Source organism: Diaporthe citri, assembly GCF_014595645.1.
Source record: "Diaporthe citri strain NFHF-8-4 chromosome Unknown scaffold_4, whole genome shotgun sequence".
NCBI lineage: Eukaryota > Fungi > Ascomycota > Sordariomycetes > Diaporthales > Diaporthaceae > Diaporthe > Diaporthe citri.
In genome coordinates this window covers 2863328-2884554 of record NW_025064849.1, presented here as the reverse complement: position 1 = coordinate 2884554, position 21227 = coordinate 2863328, and the positions used below count along the sequence as shown (strand labels likewise).

Genomic DNA, 21227 nt, shown 5'->3' with positions numbered 1-21227 from the left:
ATTTCTCTCTAATGCTGCTGGCATCATGAGACTGCATTTACTGCTTGATTGGTGTTTAAAGAGACTCAAAAATAACAATATTTCACTGGCAATCAAGCTTCTCTCTGCAACCTTTTGGTAAATAATAGTAGAAGTAGAACTGGGGTATGGTCAGGTAGCTTAGACCAAGCTTGATTTGGAACCAAAAGCCTTGTGACTTTGCGTGGATGATCATGGATACCTAGGTATTGAGCGCTGAAGCATCGGGCAAGCAAAGCATCACGGCTTCGTTCATAGATTAACTCAATAGGGTTCTGGCTATCCATGGCTCAAAGCATCCCAGACTTGACCATGGCAAGACTAAACTTCAAATTTGAGGATCACGCCTTGGACAGAAATGTAGCAATATGTTGACAGTGTTGGTTGACGCAGCAGGAAATTGAGACTTACTGCAAATTGCAATCACATTCAGGTACCGGTCCGGCAAGCCTGCAGGAACCTAAGCAATACGCTTTGATTGAAAGGGACATAACATTTGCTGCTTGTGTCTTTTTGGCTTGGCCGTAACAAGCGGGGCTGAAATCAAGCGAAGGAAGATGGACTGCGACTACACTGCCATCGCAATAGGACGCTATTTTGTCCCAGACTTCCATTCCGGGTAAGACGGGGCATGAAAAGCTGTCTGGTGATTCCTCAATGTTAGACGATGTCTTCCTGTGCCAAGAGAGCTTCCGGTGCTCCGCCTCCGGCATAGCGCCATCGTTACCGCCAACCTGCCGCAAGGCAGAATCCCATGCGAGATGTCCTTACTTACCAAAACCATCTCAATTCACGGCCATAAACTCACAAAAGACCCGTTGGCGCTTGAATTCCACCCCGTTGAGGACTCTTTACCTGTAATTGCACCCCATGTTGCCCCGAAGCTACGCTCACGACATCACACCACATTCAGACCATGATGGCAGAGGAAGGCGAAAAGACGACGAAGAAGAAATCCTTCCTTTCCAAAGCAGGCAGTGTCACTGTTTCAGCAACCGGTCTGATATTGATGTCCGGTGCTGGAGAACATGCTGAAATCCACGGTTCACCCCCAACATGTACGGCGCCACAGGCGGTGCCAAAGTCAAGAATCGCGAAGGCGTCCCGGCTCCTGACCAAATGCGTGTGGGTTCATGCCGCGCTCTGTACATTCCTAAGCACAACGGCAATATGAAGGGCGTGCTACCGGTTTATGACTTCACCCAGGGCTATAGTGACAAGCTCCGGGACGAGAACATTGGGAGCGACAAGTGGAGATATACACTGGGCTTGATGAGGAAGCCTCAAGGGGATGGGAAAGACGGTGCGGAAGTTGCGTACTTGGTGGATGTGGAAGAGTTCAACAATGCTGCTGAAAAGCAGGTGATCAACGTGAGGAAGAGAAGCCTAGGTGCAACTCACGGGGCCACCACACTGCAAGTATCCTCAAGCATATTTGAGGCCGATTTAGATAACCTAGCGACTGACTGTCTGCTCTTCAACTAACTTAGGTCACTACCTATCAATGATTCGGATGCAGTTTTCAAATTCACGACACCACCATCAGCTGAGGCGCACACTGCCACGATGTCTCATAATGTTCCCCATATCACCACCCCAGCAACCACCGAAGCGTGCCCAGCCCCATGGTTCACCATCACATCGACCGAGTCGCCTACATCGTATCAGTGGCAGATCCACCCCGTCGAGCACGGGCCGCTGCGGTATACCCTCGTCGAGCTGCCATCGCCTGACCAAGACGCATCGGCTGTTGAGCCGGAGAACCAGCACCGCATCAAGGCCATCTACCACAACGTCGGAGTAGGAACGTCGCTGGTGCAACCGTTCAGCGAGGGTGTGCTGCTCCTGCCAGCGAGCAGGGTCATGGATGCAGATCCAGAGACTGTGGTTTTGACGAGCTTGATAGGGCTGTTGTGGAAGGCCCGGGGAGTACCAACGGTGAAGTTAGACGTGCCGGCTGCGAGAGAGGACTTTACAAAACCGAAGTCTAGGAAGAGCGGGAGCTTCTTTAGGAAATCATGGAACGACAAGAGGGAGGATGATGTGATACGGTAGTGTTGTACGGTCACTTTCGAATTTCGGAGCACGGGAACATGCATGATTGAAGATTCACTCAGGTCATCGATGGAATCAATCTGTATTAAGGGTATCTATCTCATTCGTTGCACTTTGATAAGTGATGATCCTTCGTCTTCTCCTGGGAATCGGGGGACTGCCATGATGAAATCACACAGGAAATCAGAACTCCTCCAAGCACTTAGTTGGTCTTCCACTGGCCGGCGTCGCGCGCCGACTTGGCCACATCCTGGCCTGTACCCTCGACACTGGTGCCAACGTTGGAGACTCCATCACCTAGGGGCTTGCCCACATCACCAGTGACTGCATTGACAGTCTCTCCTAAACCTCGAGAGGCTCCGCCTGTAGATTAAAAGGTTAGCCATCGTGATATTTGGAAATGGGGATCTTCGCCCCGCTGGTGGGAGGACTGGAAATAATCATGACATACCGACAACGCCGCCCACAGTATTAGTAACTCCGGACAGGGTGTTGCCGAGAACTGTGACAGAATGTCAGTGACTTTCGGAGGAATGAGGGGGGCTGCTAAACGGAGATTGGGATGGACTGACTGCCAGTGCCGGTCTTCGCTACACCGGTTGCACCGTCAGCGATGCCACCCTCCTGCTGCTTCTTGTCGTTTCCGAGAAGGCCAGACATGTTGATTGTTTTTTTTTTTTTTTTTTGGGCGAGGTAAACTGGAATGGATTTGTCTCGTATTGATCAGATGAGAGGTTGATGAGGGACTGAACGACTGAACGAAAGAAAACAAAACATATGAATGCGTCTTCCAACCCTCAGAATAAATACAACCAGGCTCCTGCAAGGAGGGAGTGATGTAATGTCGGCGCAGACATACTGTATGGCCCCTGCAGCGCCCTTCCAAGGTGTGGAGGTGGGTGTGGCTGATGACCTCACAGGTTGACGTCTTTGCCGATCGCTTCCCCGATCGCCACCGGCTGACACTTGGGTATGATGTGGCGGTGCAGGGATTTGACAACGCCATCTGAGTATTTGCGCAGGACTTTGGTCACCCAAGGCCAACCAAGACGGTCGCTAAGGTTTCGTCAAAACAAGAACTGCGTCCGGACCATACCTTACTAGGTAGTGTATTATCTCGCCTGGTCCTCACAATGCTTTCACATGGGGCCGATCACCGCGACGAGGTCGGGAGCACACCAATCACCCTGGCCCCGGGCACCAATGTTGGCCATGGCAAGAGCGACAGGGAGACGGTCCGACGTCCGTTTCCGCTGCTGCCGAGACCTATGATTTGATCATGTCACCATAGGAGTCGCATTTACCCGTCGAGCGGACCACGAGCTGACCACCGCCTTCGGATTCGTCCACTTGTTGTGTATCACTGTGCGAGCTTTATCGAAAGCGGACTACGCAGTGACAAATGCGAGAATCGTGGAAGGCGTCTGGGGCTCCTACAGTCAAGGCTGGGCGTAATTCAGACAGAAGGAAGCTGTGAACAAGCGACTCGGAATTCATCAAGACGATGTCGGTCCAAGGTACTGACTGGTACAGCACTTGAGAATGTCTGACGAGAAATTGCCCTTGCCATACTCCCATTTCATGGCGCTAACCTCTACCACACCTTCAGTACCTAGGTATAGGCAAAGAATTTATAGATTTCCCCCACTCGTTGCGCTTCGCGTTATTGTAGGCCACCGCACCGCAGCAATAGATGGTGGCTTGAGAACTTGGTAGACATGAGAGAGTTCGAATGCTTGATGACGCATTACTTTTTGTTGTATGTTTTTGAATGGACTCTATTCCGCTCCCACGTGCGTTGAGCTGCATCCGGTATTGGTCTCATTGCCTTTTCACTGCCTTGTTTCGAACAACCCTAATGTCGCTTTGTCTACAGGGCCATTCATGCTAACTTGAACATTACGTCTTGTGTTAAACCAAAATTTAAAAACAAATTTGACGATTTAGAGCCTCACCTATTACACACCAGAATCTTAGCGCGGTCATTGCGATTGGAAAAACTCAGGGCTCCTCAAGTGCTTCCATCATGTCTGTGCCTGGCGCACCTGCTGACGATGACCCGTCTGACACAGAGAGCCATGTCTCCTTTGACGAAGACAAGTTACCTGACGGAACATGTACTGATTATTCACGGATTTTCCCTGGCCCGTGGAGCCTCGAGGACGAAAGAAGACTTCTAGAGCTGGGGTGGAAAGAGAGATCGAACGTGGACAAGTTCTGGTGGAAACGCTTCGTACCGTATTGGACAAGTCCAGCGTGGGACCCCAATTTTGAAATCACAGTTGACGGGACAAAGATAAGAGCTGCTAGAGGCGATGCGCGGGCGACCATGCGGCCAGCAATATTACCGGCCGACGAGGGCATGACCCGCACAAGCTACACTCGGTACGTTCGATATCAACCTCAACATCCAAATTGGAACTTTTATAGACACACAAATTCATGCAATGCAGGCGATGGGGAATAAACCCATCCGTGCCCAAAGGTTCAATCGGGGAGTCGAGATCGGGCTTGACACCAATCACTGGCGGAACCACTACGTCGCTGGATACTGTGGGCCCAGGGACTACTGAGGAGTGGACGCAAGGTTTTCAGTCTTTCTGGTTTGAGGGATATACGACTCAAGAGGTGTGTCGAGATTAATCGCTTGTATATCAGCCCCACATCATCGCCCACGCTTTTACAATGGAGTTTAGGGCGTGCTCTATTAACACTTCAAATATAGTTGATCAATTTGGGCGCATACTCTCCAGATCTCGATGTCCCTGTATCAGACCTGCCAAGAAGCGATATTCATCGGTTGGTGCTGTGCTCTGCCGAAGCAGTCGTGGGTTTGGCTCACTATTCGCAGCTTATTGTACCGAGACAAGTGGACGCAAGAGCCGCTGCCTCCCCAACAAAGAAACAATTGGAAAGGGAAGTACAGTAATTTCGATCTAAGGTACGATCTTGCTGGTACGGAACGTAAATACGATGTGAAGGTGAGAATCCGCAATTTTGTTACTGATTCCCGGCAATCCTTTTCATCTAACCGCGTTGGACCAGGACAACGATCAACTATGGGACGCCTTGCAACCCTCCATAAAGCTGGCCTCAAGAGTTATCAGGTCAAACCACCCTCACTGGAGGATGCTCCTGGCTGCGATCTATCATATGCGCAAGGTACCACGAGAAAAGGATGGGCGTACCGACGAACAGAAGCAACAACCTGATTATCGCGAATACCGCTCGCTGTGGCCTGATATGGATCGAAATAAAATGTACGCTTCCGCCAGGCGACTATACGACCTCCGATTTGAGGCTGCTAGAGCGACCCTGGGGATCTTGACGCGAGGTGGAAGTACGCACACTTGACCCTTGACTGCCTAGTTGTCTCAGGATCGGACATCTCTAGCTAATGCAATTATATTCAACTAGAGTTGAGATGGTCTATCTTCGAAAGTATTCCAGAGCTCAATGGGAAAGCGATATGGGAACTGAACCAGGGCACAACCAACTTCTCATATCGTCTTTGTCTTAGTGTGAACCTCATCTGGCCACTTCTTGTGGATCAGTACACTGAGAGTGAGAAGATCGGCTATCGAGTCAAGATAGCAATGGTGATCCTTCACGAACTCGCTGTATGTGCTTGTTTTACCCCAGTATCTTGCTACGCTGCTAACTTACAGCTGGGGTCAGCATGCCTGCAATTGTGAGTTGTATCATCCGCAACTCTGATTACTTTCTGGTCCCAATATTTTCATGTAACGACAAATACATAATTCATAATTCTCGAAGTATTCTCATATAAAGCCTTTGAATTTTGCAAGCCTATGCTAGGGCTAACTGACCCTTTGCCTGCAGTTGCCCACTCTGAGATGATGCAATACCCGACGTTGGTCTTAGATAACATTCCCGGTCTTAGAGTCACCGCTAGAATGAAACAGTGCTTGATCAACTTGGGAGAGGAGTCTATTGGCTCTCAACATCGTTGGAGCTCTAGTAGTCAATATTTGTAAGTGTCATTGCGGGGATTAGCATACAGCGCATGAGGCCACAACATACTAAGGCAAGATAGTTTTCGAGATGAGGTTTTCCTCGAAGAAGGAAAGGCCTTTGACAATCAGGTAAATTTCTTGGTGATCATCTGGCCTTGAAGTCTGCAGTAACTGATGTTTTACTGCCAGCTTTGGGGCTCAGACATTAATTTAACTCCGCGTTTACCAAGCAATCCATCTTCTTTCATGCCAATTTTGCAAGCAATGGGTTGGCCATGGTCACACCCCCAAGTTTACCTTCAAAGTCAGATGGCTGTTGAATCGGGATCATACACCGATTATGCCCAGGGATCCTATACCACGTATCTACTCTCGCCTCCTGCTCCTGTGTATAATTCACGGACGCCATTGCCGGTGATGAACTATGCTCATCTTTTGCAGTCTTCGTGGTGGGACAATGATCACAAGAAGTACGGACACCAAGCATTGAAGATCACAAGTGTACCAAGCCGCCCCATCCAGTCTTACCCGCTTCAAGCCACACTCACCAGTCGATATAACAATTTCGAATCTTTGCTCAGTAAGCAACACCCACTACTTGCCATCGATTTCCAGCAACAGGTTCCGACGAAATGATAATATTGGTAATAGGCAACTGCTAATGGTTACATAGTTCCTCTTGTCAGGAGCAAGCACGTGTATATTTTCCTCTTTGAGACTGCACCAGATATCCTACGAGCCCAACAGCAGTACCTTCTTCTACACTGGTTACAAAGAATTACCTTTGATACGGCGAGCCTAAAGATAATAAAATTGAGACTCCATTACGAAAGAAGGACATGGCCGCACAAGTATGGAAAGATCCAGGACTTATGTCAGAATATTACTCGGGACTTTGAAACAATTGGCCATGGTCTTCGACGCATCCTATCGGACACTTCTGCTAGAAATTTTGAACAACTTACAGAACGAGTGAATACTTTATTACGACAGGATCTCGTCGAAGTTCATCGCCTTCTTGGATACGAGGTCAGATATTCACAATGCTTGGCAGCAGAGTGCCTGATAAGGACCGTGGATAATCCTAGCTTGCTTTACAGATCTATTGGTATTTTACGAGAATTTCTGCAGACTACTCACCAGCGTGCTAGTCTTGTCCTGGAAAGGCTGAGAGATATGAAGCACAATATGGCGACGGACACATCTTTTCGCTTCGCTGAAATGGCAGAGGAATGTCAAACAATGTACGGCCGTATTCTCGCCGAGGTCACAGCCCTTGATATGGTAATCCAACTGTTTCGTGGTCCTATGGCTGGTGGAAGGCCCAATAAACGCGGCCCACTCGCGTCAGTTCCGCTTGTAAGACGTGAGATACGGGAAAGCACAAACCTACAGCGAGCGGCTTTGCGAGCGTATTCGCAGATTTCTGACCGAAAAGTTCAAAGAATCATACGAACCTGGCTCAATATTCTCTCTGTCAATGAGGACCTCAGGAACGATACCCGTTCGGCGATAGACGAAGTCGAGGGGCGGCCTATCGCTGGAATGAAGCGAGCCAGGGAAGAGCAGACGGGGATTGTGTTAGCACTTCAGTACCTCGATCGACAGGAACAGCTAGAGGCAAACAAAACTGGTGGTCTTCAGACAACAACAGAAGACGATCAAGTAGATGCCGAACTACTGGACGCAATGGATGACTCGGGAATCGCAGACATGCACGGACACCTGTTCACAGAGGAAGAACAAGGTCGACTCAAGCGGAGGCGTATAAGCTGAAAAAGACCCATGTTGAGGGGGAATGCGAGATAGATATGACTGCCGGCGCACTCCGGGAGGAGATCAACTGCTGGGGAAAACAATTGATATTTTCAAACAGCCTCAAGGTTTGTCAGGCTCCCCCGTCCTACTTTAGCATAAACTAGAGCCAGATGGAGTGGAGTCTAGATAAGATGACTTCCTCTTCAGAATCTGAGATTTGTATAGATTCGCTTGTAAATGAACAAATAACAACTTGCATCGACATATGTGCATGCATACCTTACCCAAGCAGTAGTAGTGGTAAGGGTGTGGTTGCTCAAGGCTTGGCCCGACTATTCTCGGGAATCAAGCCAGATCGTGGCGCATCGATTACACCCTTGCGATCTAACTGATGCCATGTGTAGCTCATGACGCTTTCCATTGGACGGATCGTTACACAGGTCCACCACTTTGCATCGGCCACCAGCTCCGGCACCGCGGACCTGATTACCTTACCCACGAGTCCGTATTGGCAACCGTTGGATAGCTGTCCGTCCCGAACGTCGAGTTCAACGTCACCCTACCGCTGACCGTGCTGCCCTCCTGGCGCATCCAAGTTTCAACCGGCTGGATGGCCCCGTCGCTACCGAGGCCGACCTTGACCTGCCGCGCACCGGGAGTCCAACCGCCATACCCGCCGTGACCGCTCTTGCGCCCGAAGCAGAGGTTGAGACCGTTGCCCGCCAGCGTCATTCCCGAGAGCTGAGGATCCCACTTGAAGCACCAGTCATTGCCATGATCGTGACCGCTGAACACCGTTTGCAGTCCTTCGAGCTCGAGGAGGGCCTGCATGAACGCCACGTCCTGGTTGGAGTAGGTGTACACGGTCTTGGTGCCGCCTTGGCCGGATGCGACACCCTACAAGAAGCCTGGTCAGCAAACCGCGATCGTAGCCCGTTCTCGAAATGTTTCGGATTTAACGTACCTGCGGGCTCAACGGGTTGTCGTCGTTGATGCCCGGTTCTTGATTTGCGTCGACGCCAGCACTTTGGAACTTGAGGAAAGCCTGGACAGGAATGTGTACGAAGGCAAGGGAGGGGATCGTGACACCGTAGGTGCTCGTGATGTTGGCGGCAGTCGTGGTGAGCCACGATGCAACTGCGGGATCGACCCAGTTGGGTTGCCCTACAGGTAGACCATTTGAGTCTTGCTGCTGAAAGTAGTTTCTGCTGCTGTCAGTTCTTTTACGCACAGAAGAATCGCGCAACGTCCAAGTGGTGCAACACAACCCGATAGCGAACGTAACTCACCCCCCACGACTATCGAAGAACCAGAGGATCAACTTTGGCGTCTTGTCACTCTCGTCACTGCCGAACACCTCCAGGTAGTAGTTTGTCACTCCAACATCAGCAGTCGCAGCCGAGTCCGCCAGCATGTTCTGGGTCAGACTGTTTGAATAAGTCTTCTCCTTCGCAAACAAGTTATCTCGGCTCAAATAATAGTCCGAATCATGGTTGCCGTATGTGCTTGCCCAGGGTAGGTTGGCGGCCTGAACGCGGCCCGCGATCTGTTCGAATTTGTCGGTCGCGGTCTCGACGGACTCGGCATTCTCGCCCGTCAGAAGATCGCCATTCAGCACAACCAGCTGTGGGTCCTCGTAGAAAAAGACCAGATTCATAACCGTATCGGAGAGGAAATCCTGCCACCAGCCGGAGACCGTGCCTTGCCCTGTGTACATGGCCTGTTAACAACCATTCTCGAAAGACAACGCACACGGGGTGCCAGGTCTCGCTCACCCTCGCCATAGTGAAGGTCGTTGAAGACAGAAATCTGAAAGGTCCCATCACTGGCGAAGCGCAGGGGCGTGAAGTCTGCCGCGCGTTTCTTGATAATGCCATTAAATGACAGGGGCCAGGCAATTCCGAGGGGCGCCAGGAGGCCGACAGCTAAAGCCGAAGCAGTACGCATCACGAACGATCGGAACAGTGTCGCATCTAGGCCCGATGCCGTTCAACAGGCACCAAAAGAACGGTCTCGGAATGACGGCGTCCATATCTACTTGAAGGGAGCAGGCGTGCCCCTCGCGGTGTGCGGATGTGGACGAGCACTCCGGGCGACACAGTGCTACGACAATAGCCTACTCCGCATTGCCAGATCGGTCGGTTCAGTACGACTCGGCAGGAGATTAACTGCCACTTTTGGACACTGAGCCTTCGAGCAGGCCAGCCCATTCGCTGGTGTAAAATGACCAGCCAATTCTGCGAGTCATTCAAGAGTTAATGTCACTTTACCCAAAATCTACAGTGTGCGCTATCTAGGTGTTGTTCACGGACCAGATAGTCTCACATGGCAGGACAGTCATCCCGTGGCTGTGTCATTTTCGACCCGATGTCAATCGACGAACTTTCTTTCGCAGTGAAGGCCAGCCAGCCTATCTAGTTACACGGCCATTGAAACGAAGGTCACCGTGCTCAGGCTGACAGAAAATACTAAATGCTATGCCTTTTGGCAGACAGACGCCGAGTTCGGATGAGTTACTTTGGTCCTAGCCAGACCACCGCTGCCAGCACGAGGACTGAGTATTATTCAATGTCTCTACTTGCTCGTTGCAGGATGAAATACGTGTGAACCACTGTTTAACCCTTGCTCAGTCATTCTCTCTGCTTGGGAAACTCAGTAGGTCCGGCTGACAGCCCCCTCCCATTTTCCAGTTGTCATCAACTATCAGCCCACTGCCGTCGGTCAACAAGTCTCTTCGCATCGCCCCAAATAAAGCCAGGCGGGAGGCTCGGTTCCTCACCACCGCCACCCTGAAAATCAAACGCCTCGTCATCGGTGGGAAGAGCGGCAACTTCTTCCACCGACAGCGAGTGCCGATACACAAAGTCATCCAGCTGCTTGTAAGCCATCCAGATACCGAATGGTACTTTTGCGGGCTTCTTGCCGACCCGCCGTCGCGCGCCGATCTGAGGGATGTGGCGGTCCGACAACCCCAACTCGTCGTTCTCGTCAGGTTCGAGGAATTCCGCTGCGTTGATATACCGCTTCGCAAATCGGCCTCGGCGGCCGTCTCTCGATTTGATGTTGTGAGTCGGTCGTGGCTTGTCGGGGTCGGGCATTGTGACCGCTGCGGCGTCGAGAACGACCGGGAGCTCGAGCCCGTCTTCAGCCAGGGCGATGGAAGCTCGGCGGAGGAGTCGTGATTGCTGCTGCTCTAGCTCTTCCTGGTCTTGTCCATCCAGCCTCTTGATGAGCTTTGACCGAAGCTGGTACATCGTGCGCTTGGGAGGAGGTTTAGATTTCGGCCCTTTGGTCTTGCTGATCCCGTTCTTGGGAACTCTGGACTGAGCATCTTCTGCTTTCGCCCGTTCGGCGGCGGCAGCTGCCCTTTTTTTTTGCCCAGTCTGACTTCGGTATGGTTACCATCGTCCGCGCCATTTTTGTGTGTTGAATGGTATGGGGAAATGGCCGAAGCAGACTGTAACTCCTAATGCTGTAAGTGCAAAGGTGAAGAGCCTCTGGATGCATCAATCTTGGATTTGGCATATTTGCGCCAAGCCTTATTGAACCGAAAGCGTCAAAGGAACAAAGGCAGGTCTCAACATGCCGCGCAGTGTTTCATCTGCCTCTAAGGTAAAATCGCCACAAAACAACACTCGGATACCTATATGGCACAAGTATTGTAGATGCCTAATTTATCTGGCTGGAAAGAGATAAGCAATTGTGCTGCGAAGTTTTGATCTTCATGTTGGGAGATGCACCGTTCAGGCTATGGCTACTGCATGGCCAAAGATGGTATGAGGCATCTTTGGGACGAAAGCATTGAGTCCGATCAAGCAACCGTGCTACTGAATTGACTCGTGGCATTTGAGAGTCAAGCCAGCCTTGGCCGGAGCCGCAGTCTTATCTCAACGTTTTCCCACTGGCATAAACGACAGTGTCAGTTCTAGCTTGTGGTAATACGCGCAGGTTTATCTGGTTGAACAATACAATAGCAATCACTACTTCAGTAACGTGAGAAGGTCTTCATACCTTACTATATGTATTACTGTGCAACAGTTCACTATTCCCATGTGAATTGGAGTAACGAGTGAATACAAAGCTACTAATCCATCAGTCACAATTCTGAAATGACCGTTCCAGGTGAATCTGTCCATCAGAGCAAGTCATTCTCCAGTGTCACCGTTTCCAGGTATTCCTCCATCACAGTCTAATGTGACCACACTGCAAATTAAGAGATATAAAAAGCACGTTGTCTGAGATGTCTTCAGAAAAAGAAGAATCTCTCAACTTCACTGATACAACACAAGCCTCTATTTCAGAAGAAGCAAATCCACCATGTGCTTTTGGTACTACATCGAATGGAATTGTGATAGCTGTGGCACCACGCTGGAGACTACCACTATCAAGAGACGAGACTGCCGCAAGAGATCTTGCAATGGGACAGTTCCACCTGGCAGCCCAGTAAGAAAAAAGACGAAAACCCGATACGACGCCGATTGCAGCTGCCATTTCCCACTAGTCTGACCAGGAGATGGATTTTAAGCTTCGAAAAGATATAGTTCTCTCAACGTGTTAGATCAACAAGAGCCAGGCTCGATACTGGTCTCAGCACACGAGATTTGGCCGATCACGAGTAGTGTTCCGTTCAGTCTCGGCCTGTGATCACCCAGCTGAAGAAGCCATTTCATTCACTCAATAATGCGGGATCTGTAGAGAGCAAGAAGTAGTTGAAATGAAAAGCTACGTTCTTGACTCTCAATTGCAGAGTTCAATCTGCCTTCGGCATCACATTAAATCCCCTTTGTGCAATTGACATGCCGCCAGATGCTGTGAAATCTTTTTGCTTTGTGTATCCAGTTCCTCTGACATGGCTGTCACCGTGTTCAAAGCTGTTATAAACCAAATTGTAATAACGAGGAAGCAAATCAGTTTGAATATAGGGAATATACTCCCATCTACTCAGGAGGAAGTGTGTCCGATGTAACTTTAGAAGTTCGTGCCATATATTCAATCACTTCTTCCTAGCGCATAATCATCATTTTTGGATCAATTAGGCCAAGTCTTGAATCGAAGGATTCTCGAATTTTAACATAAATCGGCAGATGAAGAGATGATTCCTGGGCCTAAGATCATCCAACTATTTTCACTGAAGGCGTTGAAACTTTCCTTTGTCCTGACTAAGCAGATGCACTTGCAAATTCTCATGATGCATTTGTAACTCCAACACTGTTACGTATTCGCTACGAGACAGCTTACTTCTCTCACCCTGCAACAACCTGCTGGGTGTGAGATGATAGGCGGGTGATCTGCACGTGTCATATTGCTTGTGGACGCGAACTTGTTGTGGAAGGCTAAATCACCCGGCTAGTGACAGATCCGGCGGATGAGTAGCAGGCCGGTGCGTACCCCAGAGCTAGCTCCAACTAAAGCTCTTTTCCCGTCAAAGAAGACGAGGGAAAGAATTGGCAGTGCGCCGATCCCGACAAAGTGTCCAAATTTGCAACTGAAGCACCACTGGTAGCTTCGCCTGGGTACCGACACGAAAGCTTCACCCATCTGCCGCCCCTCCTGGTTAAAAAGGGAGCGATCGCCTATGATCTGTATGGTTCTGACTATTGATGGATGAAGTTGCTTCCGGCATTGGCTCCACGCCACGAGAAAATACGAACGCCATCAGCTTCCATCCATGGGAGGCTCGTCGTGATGCTTCCGACGATCATGACCGTGAAATGACCTTCAGTCTGCGATGTAATTACCTGCGGTGTGAGCCGCCCGTGCCGCTAAGCCTGGGGCAAAGCGCACTTCAGCAACTCCTCGGCCAAGACCTTTCATGAGTGGTTCGACTTTCTGTCGTTCAACGTAGCCTTGTATGGCATCATAGTCTCTATGACGGATTGATGCCTATTGCGGAGAAGCTACAAGCTGGATAGCGCTGCATCCGAGCCCGACAAGCTGCCTGTCCCGTGAGAGTCCCATGCTGTTCGCTTGAGGAACTCTGACTGTTGATCCTCGAGCTCATTTTTCTATAAGAGGTCGCCGTTTCTGGTATGGAACTGGGCTTGGAGAGTCGGAGCAACTACTTGATAGTACTTGCAGAGTAGTGCAGTTCAGATCAACACAGTAATTCATCATGCACTTCCCCACAGCGCTCATGGTCCTCGCGACCTTGTCATCGCCCTCTGTCTCCGCTCCCCTCGAGCCACGGGCCAACTTTGATGCGCCTCCAGGAGGTGACGTTACCATCCTCAACTATGCCTTGACACTCGAGTATCTCGAGAGAAAGTTCTATCAGCAAGGTCTAGCGAACTACACCGAAGGCGACTTCCGCAAGGCTGGGTTCTCTCGCGAGTTCTATAAGAACCTGAAGGAGATATACTTTGATGAACAGGTAAGCCGCCGCTGTGCCAAGTCCCCAGATTGCAATACCCTGCAGGTTAGGTGCTTTGCTGATACTCCGTAGACACATGTCTCATTCCTCGCAGGTGCTCTCGGTTCTGCCGCCATCAAGGAGCCCACTTTTGCCTTCCCCAGCAAGGATGCCAAATCATTTGCGCAGCTTGCCTCAGTCCTCGAAGGCGTCGGCGTTTCTGCATATCTCGGTGCGGCAGCGGCTATCGCCAATAAGGCCTACTTGACTGCAGCAGGCTCGATCCTGACTGTTGAATCGCGTCACTCGTCCTACGTCAGAGATGCCCTTGGCCAAGCACCCTTCCCCAAGCCGTTTGACACACCGCTGGACTTCAACGCGGTCTACAGCCTGGCCGCTGGGTTCATCACCGGCTTCGCGCCGGGAACGCCGGCGCTGCCGTTCAAGGCGTTCCCGCCACTGACAGTCCAGCCGAGCAAGAAGGCGTACGTAGCGGGCAAGTCGCCCGTGACTTTTACTGGTGCGTACGCCAATGCGAAGGGTGCTGGGTTGGCACAGGAGAAGACGCCCGTATACGCCGTGTTCTACTCCGGCTTGGACACATATTATGTGCCTGCGACAATCGCACCGGGTGGCAAGGACGTAAGTTGAAGAAATTCCTACCCTGTTTGTTATTTGTCCGAAATCTCAGGATTAAGCTGACTCGGACACTTTGCAGTACCAGATTAGTTGCATCCCCGCCGGGAACGCCACAAAGGGACTGCTACCTCCTACTGGACAGGTCTATGTCGTGCTGAGCACTGCTGATGGGACCAAGGTCAAAGCCGCTGATGAGAATACTATATCAGGAGTTGGTGTGTTGGAGGTTACTTCCAAGTAGCGGCAAAGGAGCGACGTTTCGGAAAGGTCTTGGGTACCCAGCACCCAGCAGATGGATTGTTCGAGGATAGGAAAATAGTTGTGTTCTGAATGCGTTACCGGCTCAAATTAGCCCTAACATTAATGTTCTAACCTAATATATCTCGCTTGTGAAGCTGGCTCGCTGAATCTTGCATTCTTAGTTGTGAATACGTCGAGTCCCCTGCGTACTGCTGTTTTAGCGAACATGTTTTCTTTTTCTCCCAAAACGAAATGTAAGGCTGGTGTCAAGGTCTCCACTCCATCACTTCGATCTTTGCGCTCTGTGCATTTGCTATACCGTACTTGAACCTGTCCTTGTATTGCCAGGGACACTCATTCACATCTCTTAGTTCCGTGGTATGGATTTGTCATTGCAATAAGCTGAAAGATCTCGATGCTGTCTGATAGAGTTCATCTAGCAGAGCTCACTTTTCCCGAAGTCACGCCGTGTGGGTCTGCCTGGCGCAGAGGACCTTGGTGGGTAAATGGTCAGACTAGCTCATCATAGGGCGGAAAAGGAAGACTGACGACTTCACTTTATAAGCCATAGCTTTGCAGTCCTTCGTAAGAACCTGAGACCGCAACATGTCCGAGTGGCTTGGACGCCCGGGGCACTGTCTTGGCGACATCCTTTTGATTCTCGCTTGGATAATGTTAAGTTCGAGCCGCCTTTGGAAAAGGAATTAGTAGAGTCACGCGTCTTGGACAAGAGCAGAGCTCGACGGGTGCTTTCGCGACTCAAGAGAGTCTTTTACGGACATCCTTGTCCTTCTCACTGAGGACCGTACCCAGGCAAGCAGGCTCTATCTACAGAAGGTTGAAAGCTACATTCCTCAGAATTAATTTATTAAGGACTCAATGTTTAAGATGAACCTGGAAAAGTGGCTTTTGAGCCCTCTGGTGTCGGATCAATCATGCACGAGGACCAGCCGGCTATAAATATAACCCAGCAATTAGGGGTGGGACGGGCAGTCCTTACGTTTCAATTCTAGCCGGTAGAGCTGTTGTAGTTCAGAGAGGTAACCGCCAATGACAGTATGTGCTGTCCGACACCTCTGGATTCCATGCGTGAACAGCTCATTGTTGCGGCGCCTGCTCTCACAAGGAGGTCCAGCGCATCAGGAAACGACACTGTCGAGCAGCAATTCTTGAGCACATGCAACTTCCCCTAGCCGCCAGGGATCGGCTGAGGAGTTCACCGGCAGATATCTTACCCTTGGCCATGGAGCCTAGGAACGGCCAACAGCTCGGACCTTGGTTGTGTCTGGTGGAGGAGCCAGTGCCTTCGGTCGGGAAAGCGGATCGTCGACCGAAAAGGCGAAGGGGCTCGTTCAAAGACATCCACGGCTCCTGACGCGAGGTCAATTTTCCGCGCGCATTCTGGTGTAGCCAAGTCAGTCACTACCAGTCTCACAGCCCTGATGTCAGGAGAGCTCCAAACTGAGCGGAGATATTCCGAGCTACGCCTGGAACCAGGGGCCAAACCGCGCCTTCGTGAAGAGCAGCTATACTTCCCGAAAGAGGGGCATGGCAGGCTGACATGCATGAAAGTTTCCTCCAATCATCCTGATTTTTAACGGATGAGGCCCCAGAATTACGCTCTGGGGAAAAGTGGTTCAGACGCCAAGCGATGTCATCCCTTTCTAGTGGGCGCTTGAGGCTCAACAGGCTAGGAGACTTTGAAAGCCAAGCAAAGCCAAGCGCCCCATATTGTAACAGGACGGTCTCGTCGAGCACGATATCTAAATGTGGATCTTTCTCGCTTGAACGCCACACCTTCGAATAATTCGGTACCGCGCCTCCGAACCCTCCGCGACAAAAAAGTTCGTGGTTTCAATGAAGTGATCACCACGGCAAGGGAAATCTGGGGCGGGTTTCCCAAATGACTGTACCAAAACATTGACGGCGATCTCAGAACAGAACAACACCGCCAGTATTGGGGCTTTCCAATGCCGCCCGTATGGCGATAGTAGTGCACCATCTGGTGACGAGAATGCGATCCCGCAAACTCGCCAAGAATTAGTGGATAAAGCTAACTGCAATCAAGCATATTGAGCGTGCATTCCATGTGGAAGTCGGAGCCGACGACTGAACGGGACCAACCGAGCCGTGTAAGCGAGCAAATGGCTTTCAGGTTGAAGGAGTCGAGGAGTTGCCCTTACCCCCCTTACCCTTGTCGTGAGTTCGCCTCAACTTCGTCTCGGATTCGCAGCCAAGATCTATCAGCCCCCGATCTTGTTTCCGTATGCAACCACTGCAGTGCACGCCATGAATTCTCAGCCTCTCGTATCGGTCGTCCCAGAATTATGGGCGAGGCCGACAAGACTGCGAAGCTTCTATAAGATCCTCGTGATCGCTCGCTTGACGGATCATAGTTCTCGTCCTATCCATCATCACACCAGTCCAAGAACACCGTTCATCCCATTCTCTTCCAGCTGCGCTGTGATATTTCAGTCTTCCATTCACTGTTCCATCCATCCAATCTTTCAAAACAACGAACTTTAATACCCTCATTCAAAATGAAGTCCTTCAGCATCCTCGCAACCGTCCTGGCCGCCGTCGCCTCTGCTAGCCCCATTGGCAAGCGCGCCGTCTTCGCTGACACCACCTTCAACGACATCTCCATCTCGGGAGGCACCGCTGGCAACGCTCAGGCTGAGGCCGAGCAGGCGCTGTCTGGCCTCCCTGCCGACCTGAGCACGGTTGAGCAGTCGGATCTCGACTTCCTCAACTCGGTGAACCAGGTTGCAAACGATGCTGAGAAGGAGGCTTTCAACCCTGCCATTGAGGCGGCGACCGGAGCCGAGGCCGACTCCCTTCAGGTGAGTAGACTCTGCGGGTCCTAGCTGGCCACAAAGCGCATTCCCGAATGAGTGTAACGATACTAATTGTCACCGGTGACAACAGATCGGCAAGATCAAGAACAAGGTCCTCAAGCTGACCGCGACCATCAAGAAGCTGGAGGCTCAGGCCGCGCAAGGAGAGGATGTCGCCGACAAGCTTGCCGAGGAGCAGAAGAAGCTCGACAACAACATCTCCCAGGACGAGGCTGAGGCTGGAAACGCCTCGACCAACGTTCAGTTCGACGGTGCCATCACGGCTGCTTAGATGCAGCCAAACGGGCGGACCAGGGACCGACGGGTACCAGTTGCCGGATCTGTGATTCGGGACTTCAGTTGGACAGTGTTTTCGACGATAGCCAGGGGCTAGTAATGACGACCTGTTGAGGACAGAGGATGAGATACCATGGCTGGCAATGTTGATTCACAGACAAACCAGAGGGACTGGGGAATGGGTGACCCAGATAGTTACTGAGAGCTAATGAATATTCTTGGACGTGGTCGCTGAACCAAAATCATTTGACCTGCTTCATCACTTTTCGAACTCGCGATCTGTTCAACCCACAAGAGACGAGCACCAGGGCCAAATTTGCGCCATCTCGAGGTTACAGGACGCCGACATCTCCGGTCGCCGCGATTCTCCGCGCTCCGCAAACTGCCGCGCCGAGAAGGTGGGCGCGCTGGTTGGTGGGTGAAGGCCGCCTCTCGGATGCTGTGGATCTCCCGCACATGGTGAGACGGACCCGGTCACGGGAGCGCTCGCCAGGTTTCAGGGCCAGAGGCGACGGCCAACCAGCTCTGGCCTCCCTCCGGACGTAGGGGGTGACATCGGCCAGACCCCTAGACGAGGCCCAGCGTCTGGTCGTCTGGCCCGGGGGTCGAGCTCGATGATTCTGAGAGCTATGATGGGGTATGCCGTGATGAACTCCTTTGTCTGCGGGAGAGAGGCCCACTACTCTCGGTAGTGTACCGCACTGCAAATGCTAGTCTCTCGAATGGCGTGCATGATGAGGCTCGCATGACCTTCCTATGGGTGTGGTCGAGGTGCCGATTGGGGCTAAGCCCGCTGGCCGGACCCGAGAAGGGGGAAAAGGGTGGTTACATGGTGGACTACGCGCCGTTCGACACCCGGCTTCGATCCTTTAGACTTGAAAACATTGCGGTGAGCCCAGGCCGGGCTGTCCCAGTTCTGGACGTATGCTGGTGGAGTTAGAATCAATGGGAATGAGGAGCGTCTAAGGAAGCCAAAAGAAGTCATGCCTCAGCATTTTACATCAATCGAGATTGTTGTGCTGCTGGCTGGATTGTAGCGGCTCGTGTAAAAATGCTGGTGGTGGTCACGGCTGGGGCTGAACGGGTGGGCAGGAGGGCAGAGGTTCCCTGCGATCCACTCGTGCATGATAGGACTAGCGCGAATGGCTAACAGTTTTCGGCTCCTGTGTGCCTACTTTCTGATACTGTCCCCAGACGCTGGTTAACTTTTTCAGACGCGCATGGGTGTACGGAGGCCCTCCAAATGCAGTCTGCCCCTGGGGGCCTGCAGCCTCTTTCGTCATACAGCAGCCAAAAGCAAACAACCACCAGCAGAATTGAAATGAAGTGCAGAAGAAATTGGATTGATTGGGAACCGCCAGTCCTTGCTGGGCCACCTGACCTTGCTCTGCAGCAGCACTTTTCCTAATCCTACGTGGAAGTCAAGCTGGGCTGAGAGGCCGTCTGCCGACTTGGCTGGGCCCAGCCATGACGGCTCATTCATTGCTTAGCATCACCAGCCTCTCTGTCCCGCAAAATCCATCATCGATCAGGAGTGACAAGCGGCCCGGCTGCCGCTGTTGACGTGATGGTCGACAGATCAGCTCTAGTCCCGCTGCTAGAGTCACTGGCCGGCTCTTGATCGATGCTTGCCTGTCAAGGTCCAGCCCAGTGAGCTGTGCTACGTGTTTCTTGCTAGCGCCCCTTGGAATCTTCCATTCCTGACCTCAGCTGTGTCACTCACCGTGTTCATAATACAAACGCCATATAGTGTCTTGATATCGTCCTGTCTCCTGCGAAAGTTTCAGGTTGAGCAGACACCGTCAGTGGGGCGACACGATCCATCCACCATCACAAGTCACAACTGCTGCGGTCACATCTGATCAGCAGCCAAGGGTGTATCTCCCGAGGTCGAAATCCTTGGGTAGGATCAGGGGTAAGCCCGCATTGGCCCCTGCCTGGCCTCTGCCCTGCCGTTGCCAGCTCCAAATCTGGAATCAGGACCTGGGGTCGAAGGGTCTGGAGGGTCGGGCCAAACAACGGGACCCTCTTCTCTTTTTTTTGCCGCTTCGAGCTGTGCTGCGCTGCCCACCTTCCAAGGCCGATCTTGACGTCGACCTGCCCACCTGCTGGCCCACAATATCAGGGCACATCTCTTGGACTGAGCCTCTTCACCACCAGTTCCCTCTCTACCATTCCCAGACGCCCTTCTTGTCGCGAGGACCCGAAGAGATCGCATTGCACAACGACATCAGAATTCGAATCATCATTGCACGTGCCACCCAGTGCCTATCATTGCCTGGATCCATCATGGCTCTACTCGATGCCCCCCAGGCCAGAGGCGCCTTGAAGGGGGGTCCGACGCTCTTTGGGGTGCCCATGAAGCAGGCATCGCTCATTACTGTGAGCAGGCACTTCCGCAAGCACCGTATCTGCTTGGGAGCAAATGCTGATGAACTTTGCTACAGTTGACCTTCCAAAATTCAGCCCTCATCCTTGTGCGTTACGCCCCTTCGTGCTCCGAGCCCGACAGCGACCGGCAACGGAGTTGTGCATACACGTCCTTTGGCTAAACATGTCTCCCTACACAGATCATGCATTACAGTCGGATAATGCAACCCTCGGGAGACCACAGATACTTCACCAGCACGGCAGTCTTCCTCAATGAGGTCATCAAGCTCGCCATCTCCGCCACTTTTGCCCTCTACGACGTCTCGAGGAGCCTTGCGCCCCAAACTCCTGCCACAGTACTTTTCGAGCAGATATATCGGTCGGCATTCAGCGGCGATGGGTGGAAACTGGCGATCCCGGCAACACTGTACACCTTCGAGAACACGCTGCAGTACGTGGCTCTGGGTAACCTGGATCCAGTACATTTTCAGGTCTTGTACCAGCTGAAGGTGCGTCGCAAGTCCCCACGTGGCCGCGCGGGCGCAAAGTAGCTGACAAGACCTAGATTCTCACCACGGCAGTCTTCACCGTTCTCCTCCTCGGCCGACCCCTTAGTGGCAAGCGCTGGACAGCTGTCATCCTCCTCACCATCGGCGTCGCTATTGTCTCCTTGCCCACCGACCCGAA

General features: G+C 51.8%; 7 protein-coding genes across 7 annotated transcripts; 5 read left to right on the top strand and 2 right to left on the bottom strand.

Moving 5' to 3' along the window:
• Positions 1-1074: 1074 nt before the first annotated feature.
• On the top strand, positions 1075-2073 carry INS49_009954 (uncharacterized protein; the record flags this gene model as incomplete). The annotated part of the gene is made up of 2 exons (XM_043170681.1): positions 1075-1389; positions 1687-2073. The coding sequence occupies 2 exons, from the start codon at positions 1075-1077 to the stop codon at positions 2071-2073; spliced, it is 702 nt and encodes a 233-aa protein (XP_043025246.1).
• A 202-nt stretch (positions 2074-2275) lies between these two features.
• Positions 2276-2733, bottom strand: INS49_009953 (uncharacterized protein; the record flags this gene model as incomplete). Its single annotated transcript, XM_043170680.1, has 3 exons — positions 2276-2436; positions 2525-2575; positions 2646-2733. 3 exons carry the CDS (start codon positions 2731-2733, stop codon positions 2276-2278), a joined length of 300 nt encoding a protein of 99 aa, XP_043025245.1.
• A 1366-nt stretch (positions 2734-4099) lies between these two features.
• On the top strand, positions 4100-7826 carry INS49_009952 (uncharacterized protein; the record flags this gene model as incomplete). The annotated part of the gene is made up of 8 exons (XM_043170679.1): positions 4100-4458; positions 4527-4701; positions 4799-4872; positions 4925-5054; positions 5119-5413; positions 5491-5693; positions 5742-5764; positions 7496-7826. The coding sequence occupies 8 exons, from the start codon at positions 4100-4102 to the stop codon at positions 7824-7826; spliced, it is 1590 nt and encodes a 529-aa protein (XP_043025244.1).
• Positions 7827-8294: 468 nt separating this feature from the next.
• INS49_009951 (uncharacterized protein) lies at positions 8295-11062 on the bottom strand (the record flags this gene model as incomplete). Its single annotated transcript, XM_043170678.1, has 5 exons — positions 8295-8705; positions 8773-9013; positions 9098-9515; positions 9584-9733; positions 10588-11062. The coding sequence occupies 5 exons, from the start codon at positions 11060-11062 to the stop codon at positions 8295-8297; spliced, it is 1695 nt and encodes a 564-aa protein (XP_043025243.1).
• Positions 11063-13920: 2858 nt separating this feature from the next.
• INS49_009950 (uncharacterized protein) lies at positions 13921-15037 on the top strand (the record flags this gene model as incomplete). The annotated part of the gene is made up of 3 exons (XM_043170677.1): positions 13921-14178; positions 14251-14799; positions 14876-15037. The coding sequence occupies 3 exons, from the start codon at positions 13921-13923 to the stop codon at positions 15035-15037; spliced, it is 969 nt and encodes a 322-aa protein (XP_043025242.1).
• A 2539-nt stretch (positions 15038-17576) lies between these two features.
• INS49_009949 (uncharacterized protein) lies at positions 17577-18165 on the top strand (the record flags this gene model as incomplete). Its single annotated transcript, XM_043170676.1, has 2 exons — positions 17577-17879; positions 17965-18165. 2 exons carry the CDS (start codon positions 17577-17579, stop codon positions 18163-18165), a joined length of 504 nt encoding a protein of 167 aa, XP_043025241.1.
• A 2294-nt stretch (positions 18166-20459) lies between these two features.
• Positions 20460-21091, top strand: INS49_009948 (uncharacterized protein; the record flags this gene model as incomplete). Its single annotated transcript, XM_043170675.1, has 3 exons — positions 20460-20552; positions 20618-20647; positions 20741-21091. 3 exons carry the CDS (start codon positions 20460-20462, stop codon positions 21089-21091), a joined length of 474 nt encoding a protein of 157 aa, XP_043025240.1.
• Between the last annotated feature and the right edge of the window lie 136 nt (positions 21092-21227).